The sequence below is a fragment of the Meleagris gallopavo genome, chromosome 22 (assembly GCF_905368555.1).
Source record: "Meleagris gallopavo chromosome 22, MGAL_WU_HG_1.1, whole genome shotgun sequence".
NCBI lineage: Eukaryota > Metazoa > Chordata > Aves > Galliformes > Phasianidae > Meleagris > Meleagris gallopavo.
The window spans coordinates 6,913,677-6,933,191 of record NC_139425.1 but is presented as its reverse complement, the minus strand read 5'-3'; the positions used below and the strand labels follow the sequence as shown (position 1 = coordinate 6,933,191).

The following is a 19,515-nucleotide window of genomic DNA, read 5'->3' as shown; positions in this document are numbered from 1 at the left end:
GCATGTGTATAAACGTGTGTGGGTGTGTAAAGACTTCATTATGGTGATTTGTTAGCACAGTGAGTGAAGCTTTATGTCTAATGAATGTGTAAATTGGGTGCTTAGCTTACTTGAGTGAAAAACAGTTCTACCACTTTGCGCCTTTAGCCTATTCCTCTCAAAAAGAAAAGAACTTGGAAAAGAAAGAAGGTAGTTTCATTTCTTGTCAAAGTAGAAGCTTCCACCTAAAACCTAATCCTGCTTTCTGGTACTGTCCTCAGTGAAGAAAAGTGAATAAAAGGAATTAGTTTTCTTGAATGATATCTTAATTGTATGCATGATATGCTCTTATGTAGTATTAGAATAAGCGATGTCACATCTTGTGTTGTCATTTCTGGGACAGAAAACTGGGACTGCTAGCTAGCTTTAAATCATTTCTGGCATTAACGAGATTCTGACCAGAGGCTCTCTTTTATATTCAGGATATGCACTGCATTATTTCTTATTATATCACAATACACTGCAAAGGAACAGCTAAGTCATCAAGACTAATCCTTTAAATCTTTCTTTCTTTACCATGTCAGACAAAATAAGACTATGCCATATTTCCGTAATCTCTCTTGTATTATGAGAATATTATGATCTGTAAAACAACAAAATCCCTAAGATGCATGCATTCCTGTTGGCTCTGATATGTTTTGCCTTGTCTCCTTCTGTTAGAAGAGATAATTCTAAGTCTGTATAATTTCATTTTAACAGGCACTATCAGGCTAAAAATCATATCATCAGCACAGAGCAGAGCAGGAAAAAAAAAAAAAACAACACAGTTTTCTGGCATTTAAAAATCAGTGTTTGTAAAAAAGCTTGATGCAGCACCTGAGATTCTCCTTTTTCTTCAAGAAACTATCTAAAATGAAAGTTAGCTTTGAAAATCTAGGGTACCTAGTTTGGCTTTTTTCTATTTGGATACATGTATTTAGATTAATCTGTTCAAAAGTAGTTCTTGTTGTCAGACAATTTTACATCATCTAACAAGATCTGAAAAACATTTCTGCAATGCTTTGATGGCAAATATCAGGGGAATTTCTTGAGTTAAATACTAATTAATTAAACCCACTAGAGGTAGGCCTCCATTTCCTTTAATAGGATAAGAAAAGTACATATATAGAAAAGCATAACCTATTCATCATAGATATGTCCCTTTGGATAGAGTGAGAACATTATCTTACACGTATGTATTTCAAAATTTAGAATTAATTTCACTTTGCTGATATTTTGATAGCATCTTAGCTGCTAGGAACATATTCAATAACTTGACTTTCCCAAAATCATCTCATCAGAGCAGCCAAAGAATCTATGACCTCAAAATGCATAAGCTCTTGGCAGCTTTTTGTTGTTTTTTTTTTTTTTTTAAATGAGTTACTGAGAAATACTTCTGAAATGCTCAATGGGAAGAGAAATAGAGAAAGATTAAAGTCCAGGATGGGAAGCGGAATGAATTTTCTGCAGGTATGGACACAAGAGCTGATTATATAAAACAGCATCTCCTGAATACGATAGATTTGTAATGCCCCAGGTCATGGTTTTCCGGAGGTCTTTGAAGAGGTTGCTGAAGAAATAGAGGCCTTTGATGTAGTGGAATAAAGCCTAAACACATCCTAGATGTGTTATAAGAGCAGGAATGAGGAATATATAAACAGAAGAAACAGAAGAAGCTGTTTTCAGTAACTTGTTATTTTATACTCCTAGTTACTTCTTTGAGAAACAAGTTTTTTTTAATCTCATATTGTCCACAGTAACTTCAGAGACTAAAGGCAACTTTCAGCTAAGAATATGGCTAATGGTACAGGACGCTAATGACCCTGCGTAGCAGATGTACTCAGTCACAGCCAGAAGCAGTGATGGAGCAGTGATGGAGCACCTGGTGGGAAGGCAGGGCCAACCCATGGGAGCTCAGCTGTATGCAATGCACCTGAGTGACCAGAAGGGGGAGCCAGGATCCACCCCTTCCCACACCTCATTTAAAGGTTGGCAGTGGAGGCAAGGGTGTCTTGTTGGGAGATCCATGTGTACCTGAGGTCCTTCAAGGGTAGGCAGATTCTTTCTGGTGTTTCTGTGTCTACGGTTGTTGTACTTGGGCTTTTCCTCACTTCCTGCAGCTTAGGGCTTTGCTACACTGCTGTTGTTGCTGTGCTTTCCATTGTGTTACAGTATAGCACTCTGCCAAACATTACTTGGAAGGAGTGGCCTTGGTGTGAGGTCAGTTTTGTTTACCACCAAAACGTTCATGTAGGAGAGATGCTGTAAGTACTTGAAGTAAATTGTTTTCAGCCAGACATTTGTTAGACAGCAGAGACTTCAGTCATAAGTAACAAATGGGTTTTTGACAAAGGTCAAACTGAAGACTAAAAATGGTGAAAGCACAGAAAGGTGCTTGCTGGCTTCTCTGTTATGTTAGGAATACTACTAGCAGAAGAGCAATTCAAGAGGTGTAGGGGGCTGCTGCGTTTGTTCAGGCTAGCTCATGAAATGAAATCAGACGAGATAGCAAAGAAGTGGAAAAACTGTTGAATATGCAAACTGAAAAAGAAGGAGAAGTTGTAACAAGCTCTGTCTGTTCACAAGACAATAAGAGAGTATAGGAAAGCTTCAATAAGATAGGAGGAGTGTCACTTTTTTCTGGGTCAGTCTTCAAAGATACTTTCTTGGAATAGAGAAGAGAGATGAGGATGCATTTCTATTAAGCATTGAGGGCCGTTTTAAAATGTTTTCATTCACACAATGTTCTGGATTTTTGAAGGCCACTTAGTACTTGTTGAAATGATCTTTTATTTATCTTTCAGTTTATTTTTGTGATCAAATTATAGCACAAAATGTACACCATAACAGTAAGAATTCTATTTGCTATCTATCTTGACAGCTGCTGTTCGCTGTTTTTCTGTGTTTGCCTTAAGAAAACATGCATCTGGATCATGCCAGCTGTTAAGTTAACCACTATTGCAAGGGTTCAAATAAACTAGCTGCAGGCAATGGCTGATGTTTGCTGCTATTGCAGATCTAGCAGAGTCGTAATTTAAGTGAGGATATAATTTTTTGTATCACTCTATTCAGTTCTGAATTAATATCAATAGTTTAAAATATAATAGTAAGTTCTTCAGTACCTATCATGTTTCTCAATAATAGCAAATTCCCAGATGACAGAAAGTTCACTTACGTTCCTCACTTGCAGAAGGCAATATTACAGACCGCCTTCTTCTCTAGAATGAAGTATTTCACATGTGAAATCTGAAGTGACATGAGTAGTTTATCTCAATTTTTGCATTAATTTTCTTGAGTTAAATGAGAAACTCATTATTTTAAGCTCATAGTCTACAAGAGGAGAATTTGTATGGAGTAGAATACTAGGCTCCATTTTATCTTTTCTAGAGCCTTCTCTGCATAGATAGTATTCTGAATATTTATTCTGTACTTCTAGACATTATAAAATAGAGCAAAAACAAATGAACAACTGTGACAGAAGTAAACATCTTAGCTGAAGTTGAAATGGTTTAATTGAGAATGGGGTGCCTTTCTTCTTGAAGTTTCTGCAATGCCAGGAAGTTGTTACCCAGACTGCATAATTGCTAAAATGGAAATATATATATAAATAATTTAGAATATTTTATTTCATCAGTATAAATGCAGAATTCACATAATTATAAAAATCCTGCCTGTAACTTCAGAGAAACCCAATTAAGTCAAGCTTACATACATTATCATGCATTCTGAGCAATCCAATTAGGCAGAGGATTTCAGTAGCTGAAGATAAGTTTAGCTTGCAGGCCCAAATTTGTGAAACAATCCCAAGAACTTGGATTCCCAAGACCTGCCATTAGAAATCTGTTCAGCTTTGCTCGCCATTTCCACAGATGTCCCTGAAATGCCCCCCATTCCTGCCCCGTTTTTTAGCAGTGACTTAAGCACACTTAAGTGACTGTTTTTTTGTTTTGTTTTTTTTTTCCCAAGCTTCTACCGTCACTTTCTCTCTGCTGCTGAAACAACTAGGAATGGTCAAGATTCAAAGCTTTCAATTTATCTGCCATGCTCAAAGTGGAGGGGGCATGTCATCACAATGCTAACTGTAACTTAGTGGTCCCTGGCTAGCCCCTCCCCCCCGGCTGCTCAGCAATATACCTGACCATGACATGCTGGTTGAGGGGAAAAAATATTTCTTAACTATTTCCTTTCTCTGCCCCATACATCACATTTCTCAGATCCAACTGAAATAATGCTGCCACACTACATATTGTGATGGAAACTTTCCAGGCTCCAGTCCTAAGCCTGCTGTCATCAGCTTCTGTCCCTTGTCTCTCCCTTCTCTGCCTGTCACACATAAGCAGAAGCACTTTACCTTTGCGGGCTAAGGTATTCTCATGTGATGTGGTTACTTATTGTGAAGCAATCTCATCATCTCTCTTATGCAATAAAACAGGTAAATAGGGAGGAGCGTTCAATTCCTCTGTAGACTTGGAGCAAACTCTGTTGGGAATGTCTGTTCTACGTAAATATTCTATACAGATTCATATAATGCATGATAATAAATAAAATAAAAAAAAGACTGACAAGTACCTGCAGGAGCAAGAGGCTTTCTTCCAGAGTGATATCAACTTAGGTTTTGTCTGAATTTCACCAAGAAAGTAGGACTGGTTCTAGCTGGTGAACGAACTTGCCCAAAGCATCAACGTTTATGTTATGTGAGCTCAGATACAGAAGACTGACTCTGAATACTACATTTTGTCTTCAGGTGTGTTCACTCAGCCACCCCTGGCTTTGCTTCCAGTCTGTGCCTAACTTCAAAGCTAGGCAAGCATGTTTTTCCTAAATAGCATCCCCATCATCTTGGCATGGTCAAGAACACTGTCCTAGACCAGATGGACCACTGTTCTGATCCGGCAGAGCATTCCTCCATATTTTTATAAGAATTAAAAAAAAAGTCTCATCATAGAGTGAAGATGAAGACTTCTGTGAGCAACTGAATGAAATGTGACAGACATTCGCTGCAGATCAATATAGGAAAGGCAGAGGGAAGATGGCAGGGCCTGAGGGATGTAGTAGCCCTCAGAAAAGGTTGAAGGCTTCACTGGCTTGATGCAGTGCAGTGACCTAGGTCCAGTTGATGGTTATTGCAATAGAATGGGGTTTGAGGGTGTTAAAATATAATATAAGGAAGTGAACACAAGCTCTCTCTTCATTATATACAACATGAAGTGCTTTATGAATAAGAACTTCTTTTAAATCAGAGGTTTGCATGCATGAACCATGTGTGATTACAGGATATTACCATGCTACTCAAAGCAAGATACTCTTTGATTAAGATCATCTTACTGAAATATTTATGCCAACTCAATCATGAAGCTATTGACCTGCTTCGAGCAGTTATATGATGTGCTCTCTGGGGCATGTATAAATTGGGTGTACATTATACCATAAATCAACTTGAATTTGAAACAAAGGTATGGGATTTGAAGGCACAAAGAATCCATTGTATTAGCATATGAACTCTAGCTACATTTGGAAGCAAAACAAAAGTATCATATTTAGCTTTACTTGGTCTTTAGTATTTACAGATCTAACCTGCCTAGAAAAGCTAGAGTAATTAATTCTAGCTATTAAATTTTAAAATGCAAAGCCACAAATGTGGTTTTAAAATGCCATAAGGGGGCAGGAGGGAGGGAGGAAGGGAATAATGAACAAATAGATATTTTATGATTTCAGTTCTCTGTTAAGTTCCCAGCAACCTCTGCTTCCTATTAAAGGGTTTTAGAAGGTAGATTAATTGCAGAGGGGAAGGAAAAGCATTAAAAAAAAATTAAAAATCCCTTTCCATCTTTCATCACAAAGCCCATGGCTTCCTTTTGTTCTCCTATTAAATGAAACAGCATTCAGCATAAAGACTCAATTAGCAAAGGCTTTTAACAAATAGAAATTCTTGTGCTAAATCTCAAAGTCAAAGACTAGACTTGCCTGTGTCCCGTGCATAAGCTGCTTTCTATTGTTATGATACGAAGCTAAGGAACAAGAAACTGCAGATACATTAAATATTTTTTTTTTTTTAAATCAATATTACAATGAGAACTGGGCTTTACAAAATCCAGAGTCAACTTCCAGTGGTGTCACCGGCTTGCTATAAAAACTCAGAGAAGGAAATTAATCTCAATTCACTATGTGGAAAAAAATGAGAACCTCTTGTTTTATTCTGCTGCTTTATGTCTTTTCCAAATTAGAAAAAGCTAGTTAAAGTCAGAACAGTTCCTCTTTATATGCTGCACAGCAACTGGCACAATAGTGCATTATGTCAGTTATGACCCATAGGTATTACTCAGACTAGAAATCTATGCTGGAGAATCTGAGCCTGAATCTTTTTTTGTAATCTCTGATAGCTCTTCTATGATACATAAAAGACATCTGAAGAGGTAAGGAGAGAAACAGAAATGTCCTTTGTACTGAGTATAGAAGAGACTGGTAATACATCTGTGTGTTTTGTGAGACACTGCAACTCTGAAGAAGCCCTTTTTCAGTGGGATGGCTTGTTTTGATGGCTGTATCTTTAGGACCTAAGAATTTCTTCAATTAGATGCAAATGCATTACTTAATATCATTGTAGAAAAGCAATAAGGGAAAACGAATAATCCTGCGTTGTTTGCATATTGTACATCATCATCCCTGCTGTTTGTAATGCCAGAGTACAGTATGCAACCAAACACAACTGTTTGAAAGAAATTGTATTCGTTGAACTAGGTTCCTTCAGGTGCATGGCAGAGGATTCCCAAGAACTAGTGAAGACAGAATATTTAAAACATGCTAGAACTAACAAACTTAATTCTGATTCAACAAGGGAAATAAAGGACATAAGAACCTTCTAGATCAGATAACTAGTGAAAAAGGTTTTCAAGGATATGTAATTGGAATAGTACTCTACCTCTCATGCTCAAGTTTAGACCCAATCTTTTATGTATGCCAAGGAATTTGCTAGCAGCACTGAGAACGGGAGACTGAACAGGTATCTGGAGCAGCAGAGCACAGCACACAGGGTCTGCAATGTGGGAGAAGAGAGCACATGTGAGCTGTGCAACAATCACGCTTGCACCTTTCAAAGTGAGATTCAGTTCAGACAATCACCAGACGTGATTGTAATGATGGGAGGAAAACAGGACTCTGTTATTTTTCCAAGGATTCCAGAGTGTCTATAGATGGGGGGAGGGAAAGGAAAAAAAAAACTCGTAAAATAACACCAGCAAGTATTTCCCATATGTTTACCTGACTGTTGTAAATTCAGACTGTTATGATGCTGTGTAACGAGTACTTCAACCTCTTGGTCAGAAAGGTTTAAATATATTTTCAGCAACATTCAAACTACCTGCCAACTTGGGTTTTAAGAGAAACAGAAATGTAAAATGCTTTTTTTTCCTCATTAGAGGTCTGTAGTTCGTTTACAGAAGTCTAATATATGTCTAAATACTCCTAGCAGTAGTAATGGTCAGATCTTGGAAAAGCCTACAAACGACCCTCAACATGAATAGTATATTAATAGAATTCATTTCACTTCTACAAGTGTTAGTATTAAGACATCATATCCCTATCTCCATCTTGAATCCTAAAAAAGTAAACAAGTATTTATAGTTTCAGTAAGTAAAATATCCAGGCAACCAGCATGAGGTAGTCTGCATTAAGCATTCCTCTTGTTCAGTGATCCGCAACACAATGATACACTACTGTCATGAATCCAGACGTGTGCCATACCAAAATTACTGGATATGTTCTACTGCAGTTTGTGCATAAGTCCCATGTGTGGGACTTGCCTAAGTACCCTGTGTCCATTTTCCTCTCCAGAAATGGGGAGATTACTCTCCCCTCGTGGAAAGTGCTGGTGAAGAGCTGCCACAGACGAGTCACGCACCAGGATGGAAAGTCTCAGAGGCAGGAAGAGATGTTCCACTGCAGGACAGAAGAAGGGAGTTCTGTGCCTCCCTGCATGACAGGAACTTGGGTGCACATAGATGAGATAGCAAGAAACGGGAGAACTGATGAGAAAGAAACAGAGCTTCCCAAAAGCACAACAACCCCTTTGTTAAAGGTTACCTAGCATTGCACTACTTAGTGATATTGTGGTGATTCTTATGGTGCTATGGTGTTAGGAACTGGACATCCCACAAATAACAAATGCCTTGGGGAGCTGTACAAGACTGAAATTTGGATTTCAATAGAAATAGGATATTAAATTGGAATGTGAGTTAATATCTGCACGTTTCTAGTCTCAACTGTGTGTTCCTCAGTAGAGTCCCTATGGTATCATATGAGAAACTAAATATATGTGGAACAGTAAGCTTCAGCTGGGAGCCCTTGGTCTGAATTAGATCAGATACTTGCTGACTTTGAATAAAAGAACTTAAACTATCACGAAACTTCATATACATGAAAAATATGGTGAAGTTATAAAGTGGAGCAAGCCCATTTTCTAGCTTAATTTTGGTTATAAATTAGTACTGTTGGGAAAGACCTGGCATGCTCATTTTTTTTTAGAAGAAATACCATGCAGGGCAAACAAATTCTATTAACAAAATAGACTACTTTATACAGGAAAATGAAATAGAGACCAAAGTCTTTCTGATAGAAGAAACCAATGAATATTTTCATAGGTAGGCTGGCTCAAGCACTAGTATCAAATCAATGAAGTACATCATGGATAAGACTGCAAGTCCCTGATTTAAGTTGCAGTGATCTGAATGACTGCAGAATGATGACAGCACCAGCAGGGCATCAACAGCATCTTTTTTTTTTTTTTTTTTTTTTTTGTCCTGACATTCACTCCACTATCAATTTTCTAGAGTCTTAAGTATATGTTTTAACTTATGGACAATTACAGGTTTTTCTGAATTATGGGCCTGGAATGAATAGTTTTACAGCAAAAGTCACTGGAGCAGATTTAGAAAGCTGTCACCAATTTGTATCTGCAGTCCACTTGTATCCATTTCTCTTTGCCTTTCATTTGTTTTTTGCAAGTATCCACAGTACAAACCTACTTTACTTTTAATGTGTTTGAGTGTTTGAACCTTCCCTGCCATCAACTCCCATCATCAGATAGTTTGCTAGTGTTACGTCCTGATGGCTAAGGAGGGAAAGCATGACATTCCAATTGTTAACAAGTCCCTAATGCTATGTGCAAGACTCAAAGCCAGAGAACTTCTTGAAGCAATAAATATGTCAGTAATTAGCACTAATGAAAATCTTCATCAGCATAAAATAACTCTAATAGGCCTTTGTTAGGCACATGAAGGGAATTACAGTCTATCCAGACTAGCTTACAGCTTTAGGAAAAAAAGAGAAGAATTAAAAAATAAAAGTATAGAATATTCCTGTACTCAATGTTTTATTGCCTTATAACTTTCCCTAGGCATTACTTAGGTGGTTTATGTCCCTATAGTACCTGTGAGGCTCTGCTCGGTTACAAGTTGCCCTTCAGCCCAGAGACCTGAGGAATATAACACATCAAATCTCTGCCTACAGGGAAATACAGAAACGTTTCTTGCTATAATACTTCTGAATTTTGCGAATTAAGAGCAGTGATGAAGGATTATGAATTATCCCATTTTCTCTCCTTGAGTTAATTCAGTGTCCTGTGCTGCTGATCATGGAGCAACGTAGAGTATCTGGAGCAGCTTTAACTTGCCAGATCTTGAAGCACACCACAGCTTAGCACAGTGATGGAGAAGGCTTCTCAACCAGTCTTCTCCAACCAGAATTCTAGAAATCATGTGAAAATAGCTGTCAATGAGATCTAACACTACTGCTTGAGGAAATAACTGACTTGATTAAAGGGAAGAAATGTTAATTCCTTCCTATCTTTCTACTATTCCCTACACAAAGAACAGGAACAATATGCACCGTGTAAATACTGGAGGAAGTTATCTATTTGTCACTGAAGTTTGCAACAGATAACTAGGTCCATGTTTTCTTCTCAGGCTGCAGTTGTGGCATCTTAGTTGATCACTGTGAGGAGCTGCTGTTTAATTAACATAGGACCTAAGTGAAGGACCTATATTTGTATCTTTGCTTTAGATTAAATAGCCATTAATTGTCTCTAGTCAGGTTCACTGAATGCCTTGCTTATCTTATTTACTACAGGAACGTTTAATAAGATGCCAGTAATGTGTTTGTTTTTTAAAGATTTTTCTTTTTCATGTTATGAAATTCACTGTGGCCTGTAAAGATTACATCTCTTCCAGTAAATCAAGCTTATAGAATAGCTTCTCATTTCTTCAGTGAATGCTTTGTGAAGAAAAACACAATAGATAATAATCTTTATTGTGAAGCCTCAATTATTTGATGCTTGTAGTAATTGCAACTGCTGCTGGCAGCAGTCAGGATTACAAGTGTCCAGAACTTCTTACATCTTCTAACATCTCAGGCTATTGGAACCAGCCAGTTACTTAGTTATTTCATGTGTCACTGAGTCCTCTTTACAGAAATAGATCAACCAACCAACCAACTTAAGTGTTTGTTTCTCACATGGGAAATTCCCTTGGAGATTTGATCTCAACCAACAGTTCATCAGCAAATTGCATATAACAGCTAACCAGATGACAACAGGAAGGTGAACTAACACCTGCTGTCTTCAGTCCTTGAGTCTGATGTTTACATTACCCAGTATCACCTGAAAAGAGATTACGTGGTCCAGTGATAAAGAATCTCGAACTTACAGGACAGCCAGCAAGTCTTGTAACCATACTGTGTACACATGATCAACTGTTAAGGTGATGTTTCAAGAGAGAAAGGAAAAATGAAACACTGCATCAGAGTTTTCTTAGGAAAATACATGAAATATCTACTGGCACCTCTACATTTTCAGCAGTCTAACATCATTGAAATCTCCTGGACAGAGCTCGGCTAAAATAATAATACTGGTCAAGAAGAGGAGTATAAATTATATGAACACCAGGAAAATCTTTATAAAATAGGCAGACTTCATCTACCACTACATTATCTACCTTGATATCCTTTCCTGCAGCAGACATAGTGAAATGAATTGGTGCAGAATAATCCCACCACATCATGCATTCAGGAAAATGTTGCAAAAGAAGACTTAACCTCCAGCAGAAATACCTTATTCAAATGCCACACAAAAGTAGGAATGTTTCTGTAAGGATCCTTCAGTCATACCTTTATTTCGCTATTGGCTTATTTGTCTGCATAATTTAAACATGCATTTAAGTCACGCATTTAATTTTTTTAAATGAACAAAGAATCCTATGTGTTTGTGCTTCTCTTAACAGGCGAGTCTGTGAGCAGGACTGGGATGTAAACACAAACTTGGTATCATTCAGCACTCCTAATGCATTTTACTTAAGTCTTTGGACTTAAGAGTCCATAGATGTTTATTCTGATCATACAATGAGAATGACAAAATTTTTCAGAATAACACTGTAAGATAAAAAATGTGGTATGGTTTAGCATATATAATTCTTACAGTAGTATGAACTATATTTCAGGTTTTTGAGCTATTACTTAGAATAAGAGTAAAATATTTAACGTTTTATTATCAGGTGGGAACATGCAGATGCTCAATACTATCTGATAAACAAACTTAAGCAGTATATAGAAAACCTGAAAAAGCTTACTGAACATGCTAGCTCTACCACTCATTATTTTTACCCACCTAAACTAAACCCATATGTATTTAGCACCTTTTGTTTCTTTCCACATATTGTATGTCTATCATGATACCCTAAAAGACATCCTTTCTTACATATTACTATAGCTTCTACTATGCAGTGGGACACTGTCCTACCAGATCAAGTCTCTTTTAGGGGAGGAAAAATGCTACTTAGTATTGATAGTTCTTTCTCCTCACAAAAAAAAAAAAAAAAAAAAAAGTAGAATACAAATATCTTTGTCTATGTGTCAGACATGCTGTATACTTTCTTTGTTGTATATTTCACAGAGGTCCAAGTAATTGTCTAGCAGAAAACACCATAGGGGAATTAAAAGTGAGATTGAATATATAATCCTTTCATTAGTCACTTCTGCTTTCAGAAATCAAATGGCAGAAACATACATTCCTTTCAGTCAAGATTGCCCCTTTGGGAGTGAGTGGAGCAGTTCATGTTAGAGTCCTTTGTTCCCCTTACTTACAGTATTGGAACTGTTGGGCATTAGAGACAAATCATCTATTGTTTTGCTTAATTTAATTTGTATTTAATTCTAGACCAAGGTGCTCAGAATTGCTTGATAAAACAAATAAGTGAGAAAACTTAAAATAGTTACAAATATTAACACACGCATTGGATCAGAAGGGAACACTGTGGCAGGTGTATCAAAAAGAGACTGAAGCATTTTATTCACACAGTAATCTGAAATAAACCAGACCTAGAGTTCAGTCCCTAAATGCAGTTTTGGACTACCTCTTTCAGGCTGACAATGCCTGACCAAAACCTATTTCTGGGTTTAGAATTCAGCATAATGGGCAGGGAGTATCAACACTCCATTCATTGTCTTGTGCTATTTTGATTATTCCTTTTCTCTTGCAGGGCGTGCATGATTGTCTACTTATATAAACCTAGAGTAAACTGGCTCTTAGCCTTTGCTCCTAGCTTATTGCTGGGTCTTCCTTTGCAAGCACATCACATTAAAGCGATGCAGTTAATTGTTTCTTTTTCCTCTAAAGGGGTCGTCATTGCTCAGGTGCTGACATCTGCAATTACTGACTCACCACCCCAACAGACAATCAGAATTATTCCTCAAAGTGAAGTTAAGCTGAAAATATCATTAGCCAGTGTTAAAGGGGAGGGGAAAAAAAAAAAATCTAATCAGAATATTCCGTTTATATGCTGGTAATTCAGCCGGCACCACCCTCTGCGGCCACACTTCGTAAGAAGATTACACTTCTCCCCACGAAGTGAAAATTACCTTCTTGAGGGGAGAAAGTGCTTAATTACGACCCTGCTGCCTCTCGTCTCCATGGTGATGCCACGCAAACAGCCCACTCCCTTCTACGCTGGGAGCCCCGACCCCCACGCTCTCAGGGCAGCCCTGGTGCGGCGCCCCCCGCGGAGCCCCGGCAGCCCCCCGGCGGGAGCTGCGAGCGCAGGGCTCCGCCGGCGCGTCGGTGCCCGCTGCAGGGAGCGTCCGCCTGCATCTCAGCGGGCTGCAAAGCGGCGGCGGATCGCGACGCGCCCCCGGCGCTGCTCGGAGCGCGGGGCCGTTACCTGCGTGCTCCCCGGCCTCGGGGCCCGCGGGCTCGGTGAGGATGCTGGGGTCACTCTGCGATCTGCCTCGCGGGAGAAAGCAGCCCGGCCCTTCTTCCGATGCAGCCATGAGGCGGCGGGCGGGAGGCTCAGAGGCGGGGGCGGGAGGAGGCGCTCATGGAGCCGGCGGCCGCCGGGGGACAATGGGGACGGGGGCGCGGCGGCGGCGGGGCGTCAGCCGGGCAGCGCCAGCCGCGGCAGCATCTTCCCGGCGCCGTCGGCAGGCTGCGGCGGGGCCCGGCACCGGGGAGCTCAGGGGACGGCCGAGGACGCCTCAGGGAGGGGCGGGTGCGCCATGCCTCCCGCGGGGCCGGGCAAGAGCCGGGACGCGAGCCGTCCGTCCGCCCGGATCCCCGCCGCCCCCCGCGCGTCGCTCCCGGAGCCGCCTCAAGCCGCCGCGCCGCTGAGCGCATCCGTCGGAAAACATCGGGATTCTCCCATGGTGCCCCGCGAGCGGCCGCGTGACGTCACGGCGGGGGGGGGGTGTGAGGGTGCCGCACCTGCACTGCACAAAGGCGGAGGCCGCCGCAGGTGCGCGTAGCCTCGAGGCTCCGCCTCCTCCCGGCGGCACGTGACTCACGGAGGGCCCCGCCCCGCCCCGCCCCGCCCGACAAAGGTGGCCGCGGAGCCGCGAGTGCCCCGGGCCGAGCCGCACTGAGCTGGTCGGAGCTCGGTGTCCGGCGACGCCGCACGGCGGGACGAGCGGCTCGGTTTGAGAGCTTGATCAGAAAGAAAAAGGGTTGGTTTGGGTTCGCTGAACGACCCTGCTTGCTGTGTTCGCGCGCGAGTTTCGACCGATAACACCGGGCGGGTTTTGAGCGCTCTGCTGGCAACGCCGCACCGCCCTTAACAGGGTTATGCGCGTTGTCTCTCCGCTTTGTTCAATCCCCTTCGGTCCAGCAGCTGGCCGGTGCTTCCCGCCGCCCACGGGTCCGTCTGCCAGGTTTTAAGGATGAAACTTCGTACCAGAGCGTTTTCCATTAATGCAGTCATTCATTTACTCACATTTTTGGCTCCACAGAAACATAACATCTTACGTATGTTTTTATATAAAGGAAATGTGTTTTAGTCATCTCTAAAAGCAGAGGCCAATAAAGCAGTTCTGTGGTTTTTAACAATTAAAATCCATCACCTCTATCACGCTGAGAAGCACTTTTGCCTTTTTTATCTTGCAGCGGGAGTTTCAGAGCTGGCCAACATCTGCATTGCATTTGGGAGTCGCCTTGGGCTGCGTTCCCTGAGCTTTGGGCTATAGGAAAGGAAGCCTGTGGGCTTGTATGTAGTGCTCAGTCGTCGTTATCAAGCTGTATTTGACTGAGGCATGAGCAAAACTGTCCTGGTGCACCACCCAAGGCCTGGATGCGCTGCTGCTCATAACAGTGAGTTCAAATATCAGCAGGAGAATGAAAATTGAACAAAGGGCTTGAAAGCAAAATCTGAGAATTTCTCATTCACTGGGTGCTGTTCCTTCTTGCTTTGATTAAGACACATCCAAAACAAGAAGTAGAATGTGGGGTTTTTAATCAAAGCTGTATCTTAATGTGATGGAGTGAATTAAGATAGTAAGGGCAATCTGCACTTTTCTGAGAGCTTACCATTGCCATCTTGACACATCGTAATTTCTTCCAAGCCTTTTGAGTTAAGTGGCTCATCTTAATTCCAAAAGGACAGCTAAATGAGCATTTTTATATCACAATCTAAAACGTTCCCAAGGAACCAAATAAACAGATAAAACTTGAACACTTTATTTAAGGGAGGCTTTAAAGATACTGGAATGCATTTCGTATCCTTTTGCCCCTAGCCAAGCTTTTGAGTTCCATGACTCAACACTGCAAAGGAGTCAGGACCGACACTAGATATTTCTGTGTGTGTGGATAGCACAGTGTGACATACGCACTGCGTCCAGTTTTTAATCTAGAAATATCCCCTCCGCACTGAAATAACAAACCAAATCCACTTCTATTCCTAAAAAGAGGAAGTAGCAATTTTTTTATCTCTTTCCCTATGTAAGTCTAAGGTCATGCTAGAAAATGTTGATAGTTCTGTGAAATTCTGTCTGTACTAATCGATACACCCACCTTCTGCAGTGAAGAATTGTACTGATTTCTTGTATAAAATATGTAGTTTAAAAGTCTCATATCAGATTTTGGCATTAGTGCAGGATGAATATATCAAAACATTTTCAACCCCAGAAAGAATATCCCCAAAACGGCATTGTATCCAATAGAAACACACACAGTGGTGTTATTAACCAACTGATGTTCTGATTGCCTCTGTAGAGGGCACTTCATGGGGTCCCTTTGGATCCCAAACCATAGTCAGATAGAAATCAGCCAAACAAGCCTAGAATCTCTCTTGCTGCTTTAACTTAGTTAAAACATTTCATTTTCCCTCACTCCAGCCAAGCCAAGCATCCAGAGGCTCAGTGTGGGAATAAATCCTGGGTACTGTGCATGCCAGCTGACAGAGCTGCCCCTAGGCCACCTTGTTTCCAGATGAACCATCACTGTGCTTGAGAGTGGCAGTGCAAGAACAAACAAATTGTGTTAAGGCTGTATGTTTAAACCTGTGTTGCTAAATAATGCCTGATGAGTAAAAAGTATGCATCCTTACATGGTTTTTTGTTTTGTATATAATGATGATGATAATGATGATGGCGATGCATCTATTTGCACTTTTCATTTCCTAATCCTCAAGTAGGCTCTGCATTCTTTCTGGGGAAAACACAAAGCTTTTGACAGGGAAAATAGATGAGATTCATGGTGTTTTCTTTGTATTCAAGGAGTAATGCCAAAAAGTCTTCATAGAAGCAAATGAAAGTGATGGGCAAGCACCAGCCAATATATTATATGTATTCTAAATAGTAAACCACCCTGAAATGAGAGTGAAACTAAGTCTGGTTCTAGCTGTTGCTACTAACACTTGAAAAATTGCCCTTAACTTCCCTTTTTCTTTGTGATGTAATTTTATAAATGTCACAAACAAAAATATTTGCAGGATCCAAACTTCTATTGGTAGTAACATGGTTCTGCTTTTATTCTCTAACTGTAATAGTTTTCTGGTAAACAAGTTTGCAACATTTTCCAAGAAAGCACAATGATCTAATCTCTTTATTTCCCTCTCAAAGGGAAAAGCCTTTGATATTTGTGATGAAAATTGATGAGTTTTCTAGCGTAGTGGTGGATACTTCTGCAACTGGGGGTCTGCTTAGTGGGAGGGAAAAACAAACAAACAAAACAAAAAACTTCTTAAAATGAAATATCTGTCCAAGAAAAACAAGGGAGAAAATGTAGCTAGCTTGATGGTAGTTTAACAACCAAACCAATGCATGTGCATTTGGTACGACTGCCCTCGGTAATATTAACACACCATGATGTAAGTGGTATTCATGGTTAGAGCCTTCTGCTTGGTGACATCTGAACTCCTGCTTCATGATCCTAACTTGTGTCAGAAAGAAAGAATTCTCTAAGGAAAGGGAAAAAAAGGTGGCGAGTCATGGCAGTACTATTTTTCTTGAATCATCAGAATATCAAACAGCCTCATTTTTGTTAATCTGATGTCTATGTATAACCTCTGAGCATAGCTTACATCTTTCTGTGCTGTTACGTAAAAAAATCAGTGCAGAATACATTTGGATTGACAGTGCTCACCTTCATGTTTGAATTGTGCTGATGACCGCAGGACAAGTAGCCTCGCTCTGAGCAGTTTTCTCAGATGCAGCAGAAGAAAGCATTTGTTCTGTTGCTTATGTGTCTTAACCTAGTTTTTAGGTTTTCTGCCAGCTTGTTGTAATTCTGTGTTCTTATACTAACAACAGAGAGGAGCATTCCAGTGCCTAAAAGGCTCTTGTCTCTATTTAGTGTTTGTGTGATAAAGAGGGCATAGGGCCTATTTTGAGCCTTTGTTTGTCAAGAAGATAAATGCACATCATTGAGAACAGACAGAAGTATCATCCCACAGTCAAAACTTTGTAAGCACTGAGACTTGAAAGATGCCTTCGCCAAAGCATGATGATGTAGTTGCTACTATGGAAGGCAAATGAAAAATGAATAAGCATGAGGGACTCATTTATTGGTGGGTTCGTGTACGTATTCACAGTTAACATCTTGGATACTGAGGAGCTATTCCAGGAATCACTCATCTGATTTTCATGTTTGCTTTCTGTCACAGCTCCAGTGCTCTGCCTGTCATGTTGTAAGGGAACGAAGGGAAAAAGCTGGCAAAAATGCCAGGCAATGCAGTCACTCAGCTGCCGGCCTTCCTGACAAACAGCTCTGCTCATGCACCTCCTCACTAGAACTGCAATGGCAAAGAGGTCAGCATCTACTTTGTATCTGCAATGACACAACTTCGAACAGTAACAGCAGTTTGTGCTCTGTGGTGAAGGAGCTGGTACCTCAGATGTGCAAAGGCCTGTGGAAAGCCTTAGGGATACCATTGCTGTGGTGTAGGAGAGCAGGAGGAGGGGCTGTGCAAGGAGGGAAAGGAAGGCCCTGCACTGTGGGAGGTGAGTGGCTGCAGGGCTGTGGTTGTGCCGTGCAAAATTCCACAGGGATGGATCTAATTTTCCTTTCCATTCTTTTCCATTTTCTTCCCCTTCAGACTTCAAAGTGCCTGAGGAAAAGATGAGTATATACAACTTTCATGGCACGTCCAGATCTTCCTTTCCTCACTGCTATTAGGGAGCGAAAGATTTTTTATACAAATTACTTTATATAGACACAGTGTTGTTAAGGAACGTGGCTGGACGTTCCTTATTATCTTCATTTGCACCCTCAAAGCATTCCATGATCTTAGACATCCAAAACAAGGAACACCTGCTGACCCCACAGTGTGGGCCACGAGCTGTGCTCAGTGCTGTGGCATGCGGGTGGCAGGTGGCCCCAATGGCCCCAACAGCCCTGATGGCCCTAATGGCTCCTCACAGCACTGCCATCTCTGCTTTACCTTTGAGCCTTTTATTGAGGATGTCACACAGTCTGCTCCAGAACCCCAGCCCTGCCTTGTGTTTACACTCCAACAGATCTACCCAGGATTTATCTCCACGTGCAAGGTATTTGGTCCTGCAGTTTAACTTCAACTTGATAGAGTGGGAACTTCCTTTCATGAAAAGTACCATTTTTAAGATAGCTGTGAATGTTGTTAGGACAGCAAGTCATATGAAAACATTGTTACTCTATTGCAGTTCAGTGTGTTGCTTCTTAATGGCATAGATGCCATCTTGCTGCAAACATTGGAAGGGCAGGCTTCTTAGCAATTTAAAGACAGCTAATTTGGTGGACAGAGGTAGCAGTTGCTATTCTGGGATCATCTTTAATAGTAAATTTTTAACGAGAAAAGACAGAATTGGTTGGATGTTCTGTTCCATGACTTCACAGCTGGAAAGTGTTACACTGCCATAAGGAAGGCTGGAAATAAATTAATCATTAATCTGTACTGCAGTTTTGTCATATAATGTCATCTTTTGTCAGCTTGGCTTCCAGACAGCAGTAGGTTGTAGTCCAGTTAACACTTTTAGAGTAAGGATCACTAAGATTGCAGCATCTGTTAAAATACAGTCTGTGAGTACAGTTATGTGACATGGGGACTTCAACAGTCATTCAGTTTCAGCAGTCCTTCTTTGGCCTGCTTGTTCCATGCAATGCAGTTTGCTGTCTCCCTCTGTTGTGCTGGTAAAATTGTGGGACTCTGGTATATCTGAATCAATGAAAAGATCAAGGGTAGAAAAGCAACTCCTTTCCTTTAGTACTATTTTTACCCTGGCTAATGTAAGTGATTGGATTTTCTGTGCACTCATATGAAGAGTTGTATCAGTGCAACTGACAGTGTTGCAAACCGCTAGCTCAGTAGAGTATGTTGTGCAGAAGCGATTTATGGGGACTTTTGCGAAGTCCTCTTCCCATATAATTACATTGAAAGTAACATTCCAACCAAGCAGGTGTAGCACTCACTGCTAAGCTAAGGAAACATTCTCAAACACTATAGTGAGGAGCGGATTTAAAGAAGTATTATTTAAAGAAGTGTGTGTGGAAGACACTGGATATGATTCAGAACCTGCACACTGCAAGGCCAAGAGCCCTACCTACTTCCAGCATTTCAGAGCTATTGGCTAATTCAATGTGAAACCAGAGCAAAAAGGAAAATCCATATGTTATCAGATGCTCGACTCACAAGTAAGTTCATAAACATAAGAAGGTCTCAATGGTTGGGGTTGTATGCCACATGTTTGACCACTGTACAAGTGTACAGCAATATT

At 40.7% G+C, this 19,515-nt stretch overlaps 1 protein-coding gene and 1 long non-coding RNA gene across 5 annotated transcripts in view; one reads left to right on the top strand and one right to left on the bottom strand.

Moving 5' to 3' along the window:
* PHACTR3 (phosphatase and actin regulator 3) overlaps positions 1 to 13,356 on the bottom strand; it is a 95,526-nt gene extending 82,170 nt beyond the window's left edge. For 2 of the 4 annotated variants that reach the window (XM_085241758.1, XM_085241759.1), the window contains exons 1-2: positions 13,221 to 13,350; positions 6,938 to 7,051 (exon numbers count right to left, since the gene is read on the bottom strand). In XM_085241758.1, the coding sequence (XP_085097884.1) occupies positions 6,938 to 7,051; positions 13,221 to 13,329 (223 nt within the window). In that variant the 5' untranslated portion in view covers positions 13,330 to 13,350. Of the gene's footprint in view, positions 1 to 6,937; positions 7,052 to 13,220 lie in introns of all 4 variants that reach the window. The other 2 variants (XM_085241760.1, XM_085241761.1) reach the window with 1 other exon arrangement.
* Positions 13,357 to 13,821: 465 nt separating this feature from the next.
* Positions 13,822 to 18,660, top strand: LOC109370771 (uncharacterized). Its single transcript, XR_014887771.1, has 4 exons — positions 13,822 to 13,998; positions 14,435 to 14,638; positions 17,430 to 17,766; positions 17,862 to 18,660. It is a non-coding gene; the product is annotated as an uncharacterized LOC109370771 (long non-coding RNA).
* Positions 18,661 to 19,515: the final 855 nt, after the last annotated feature.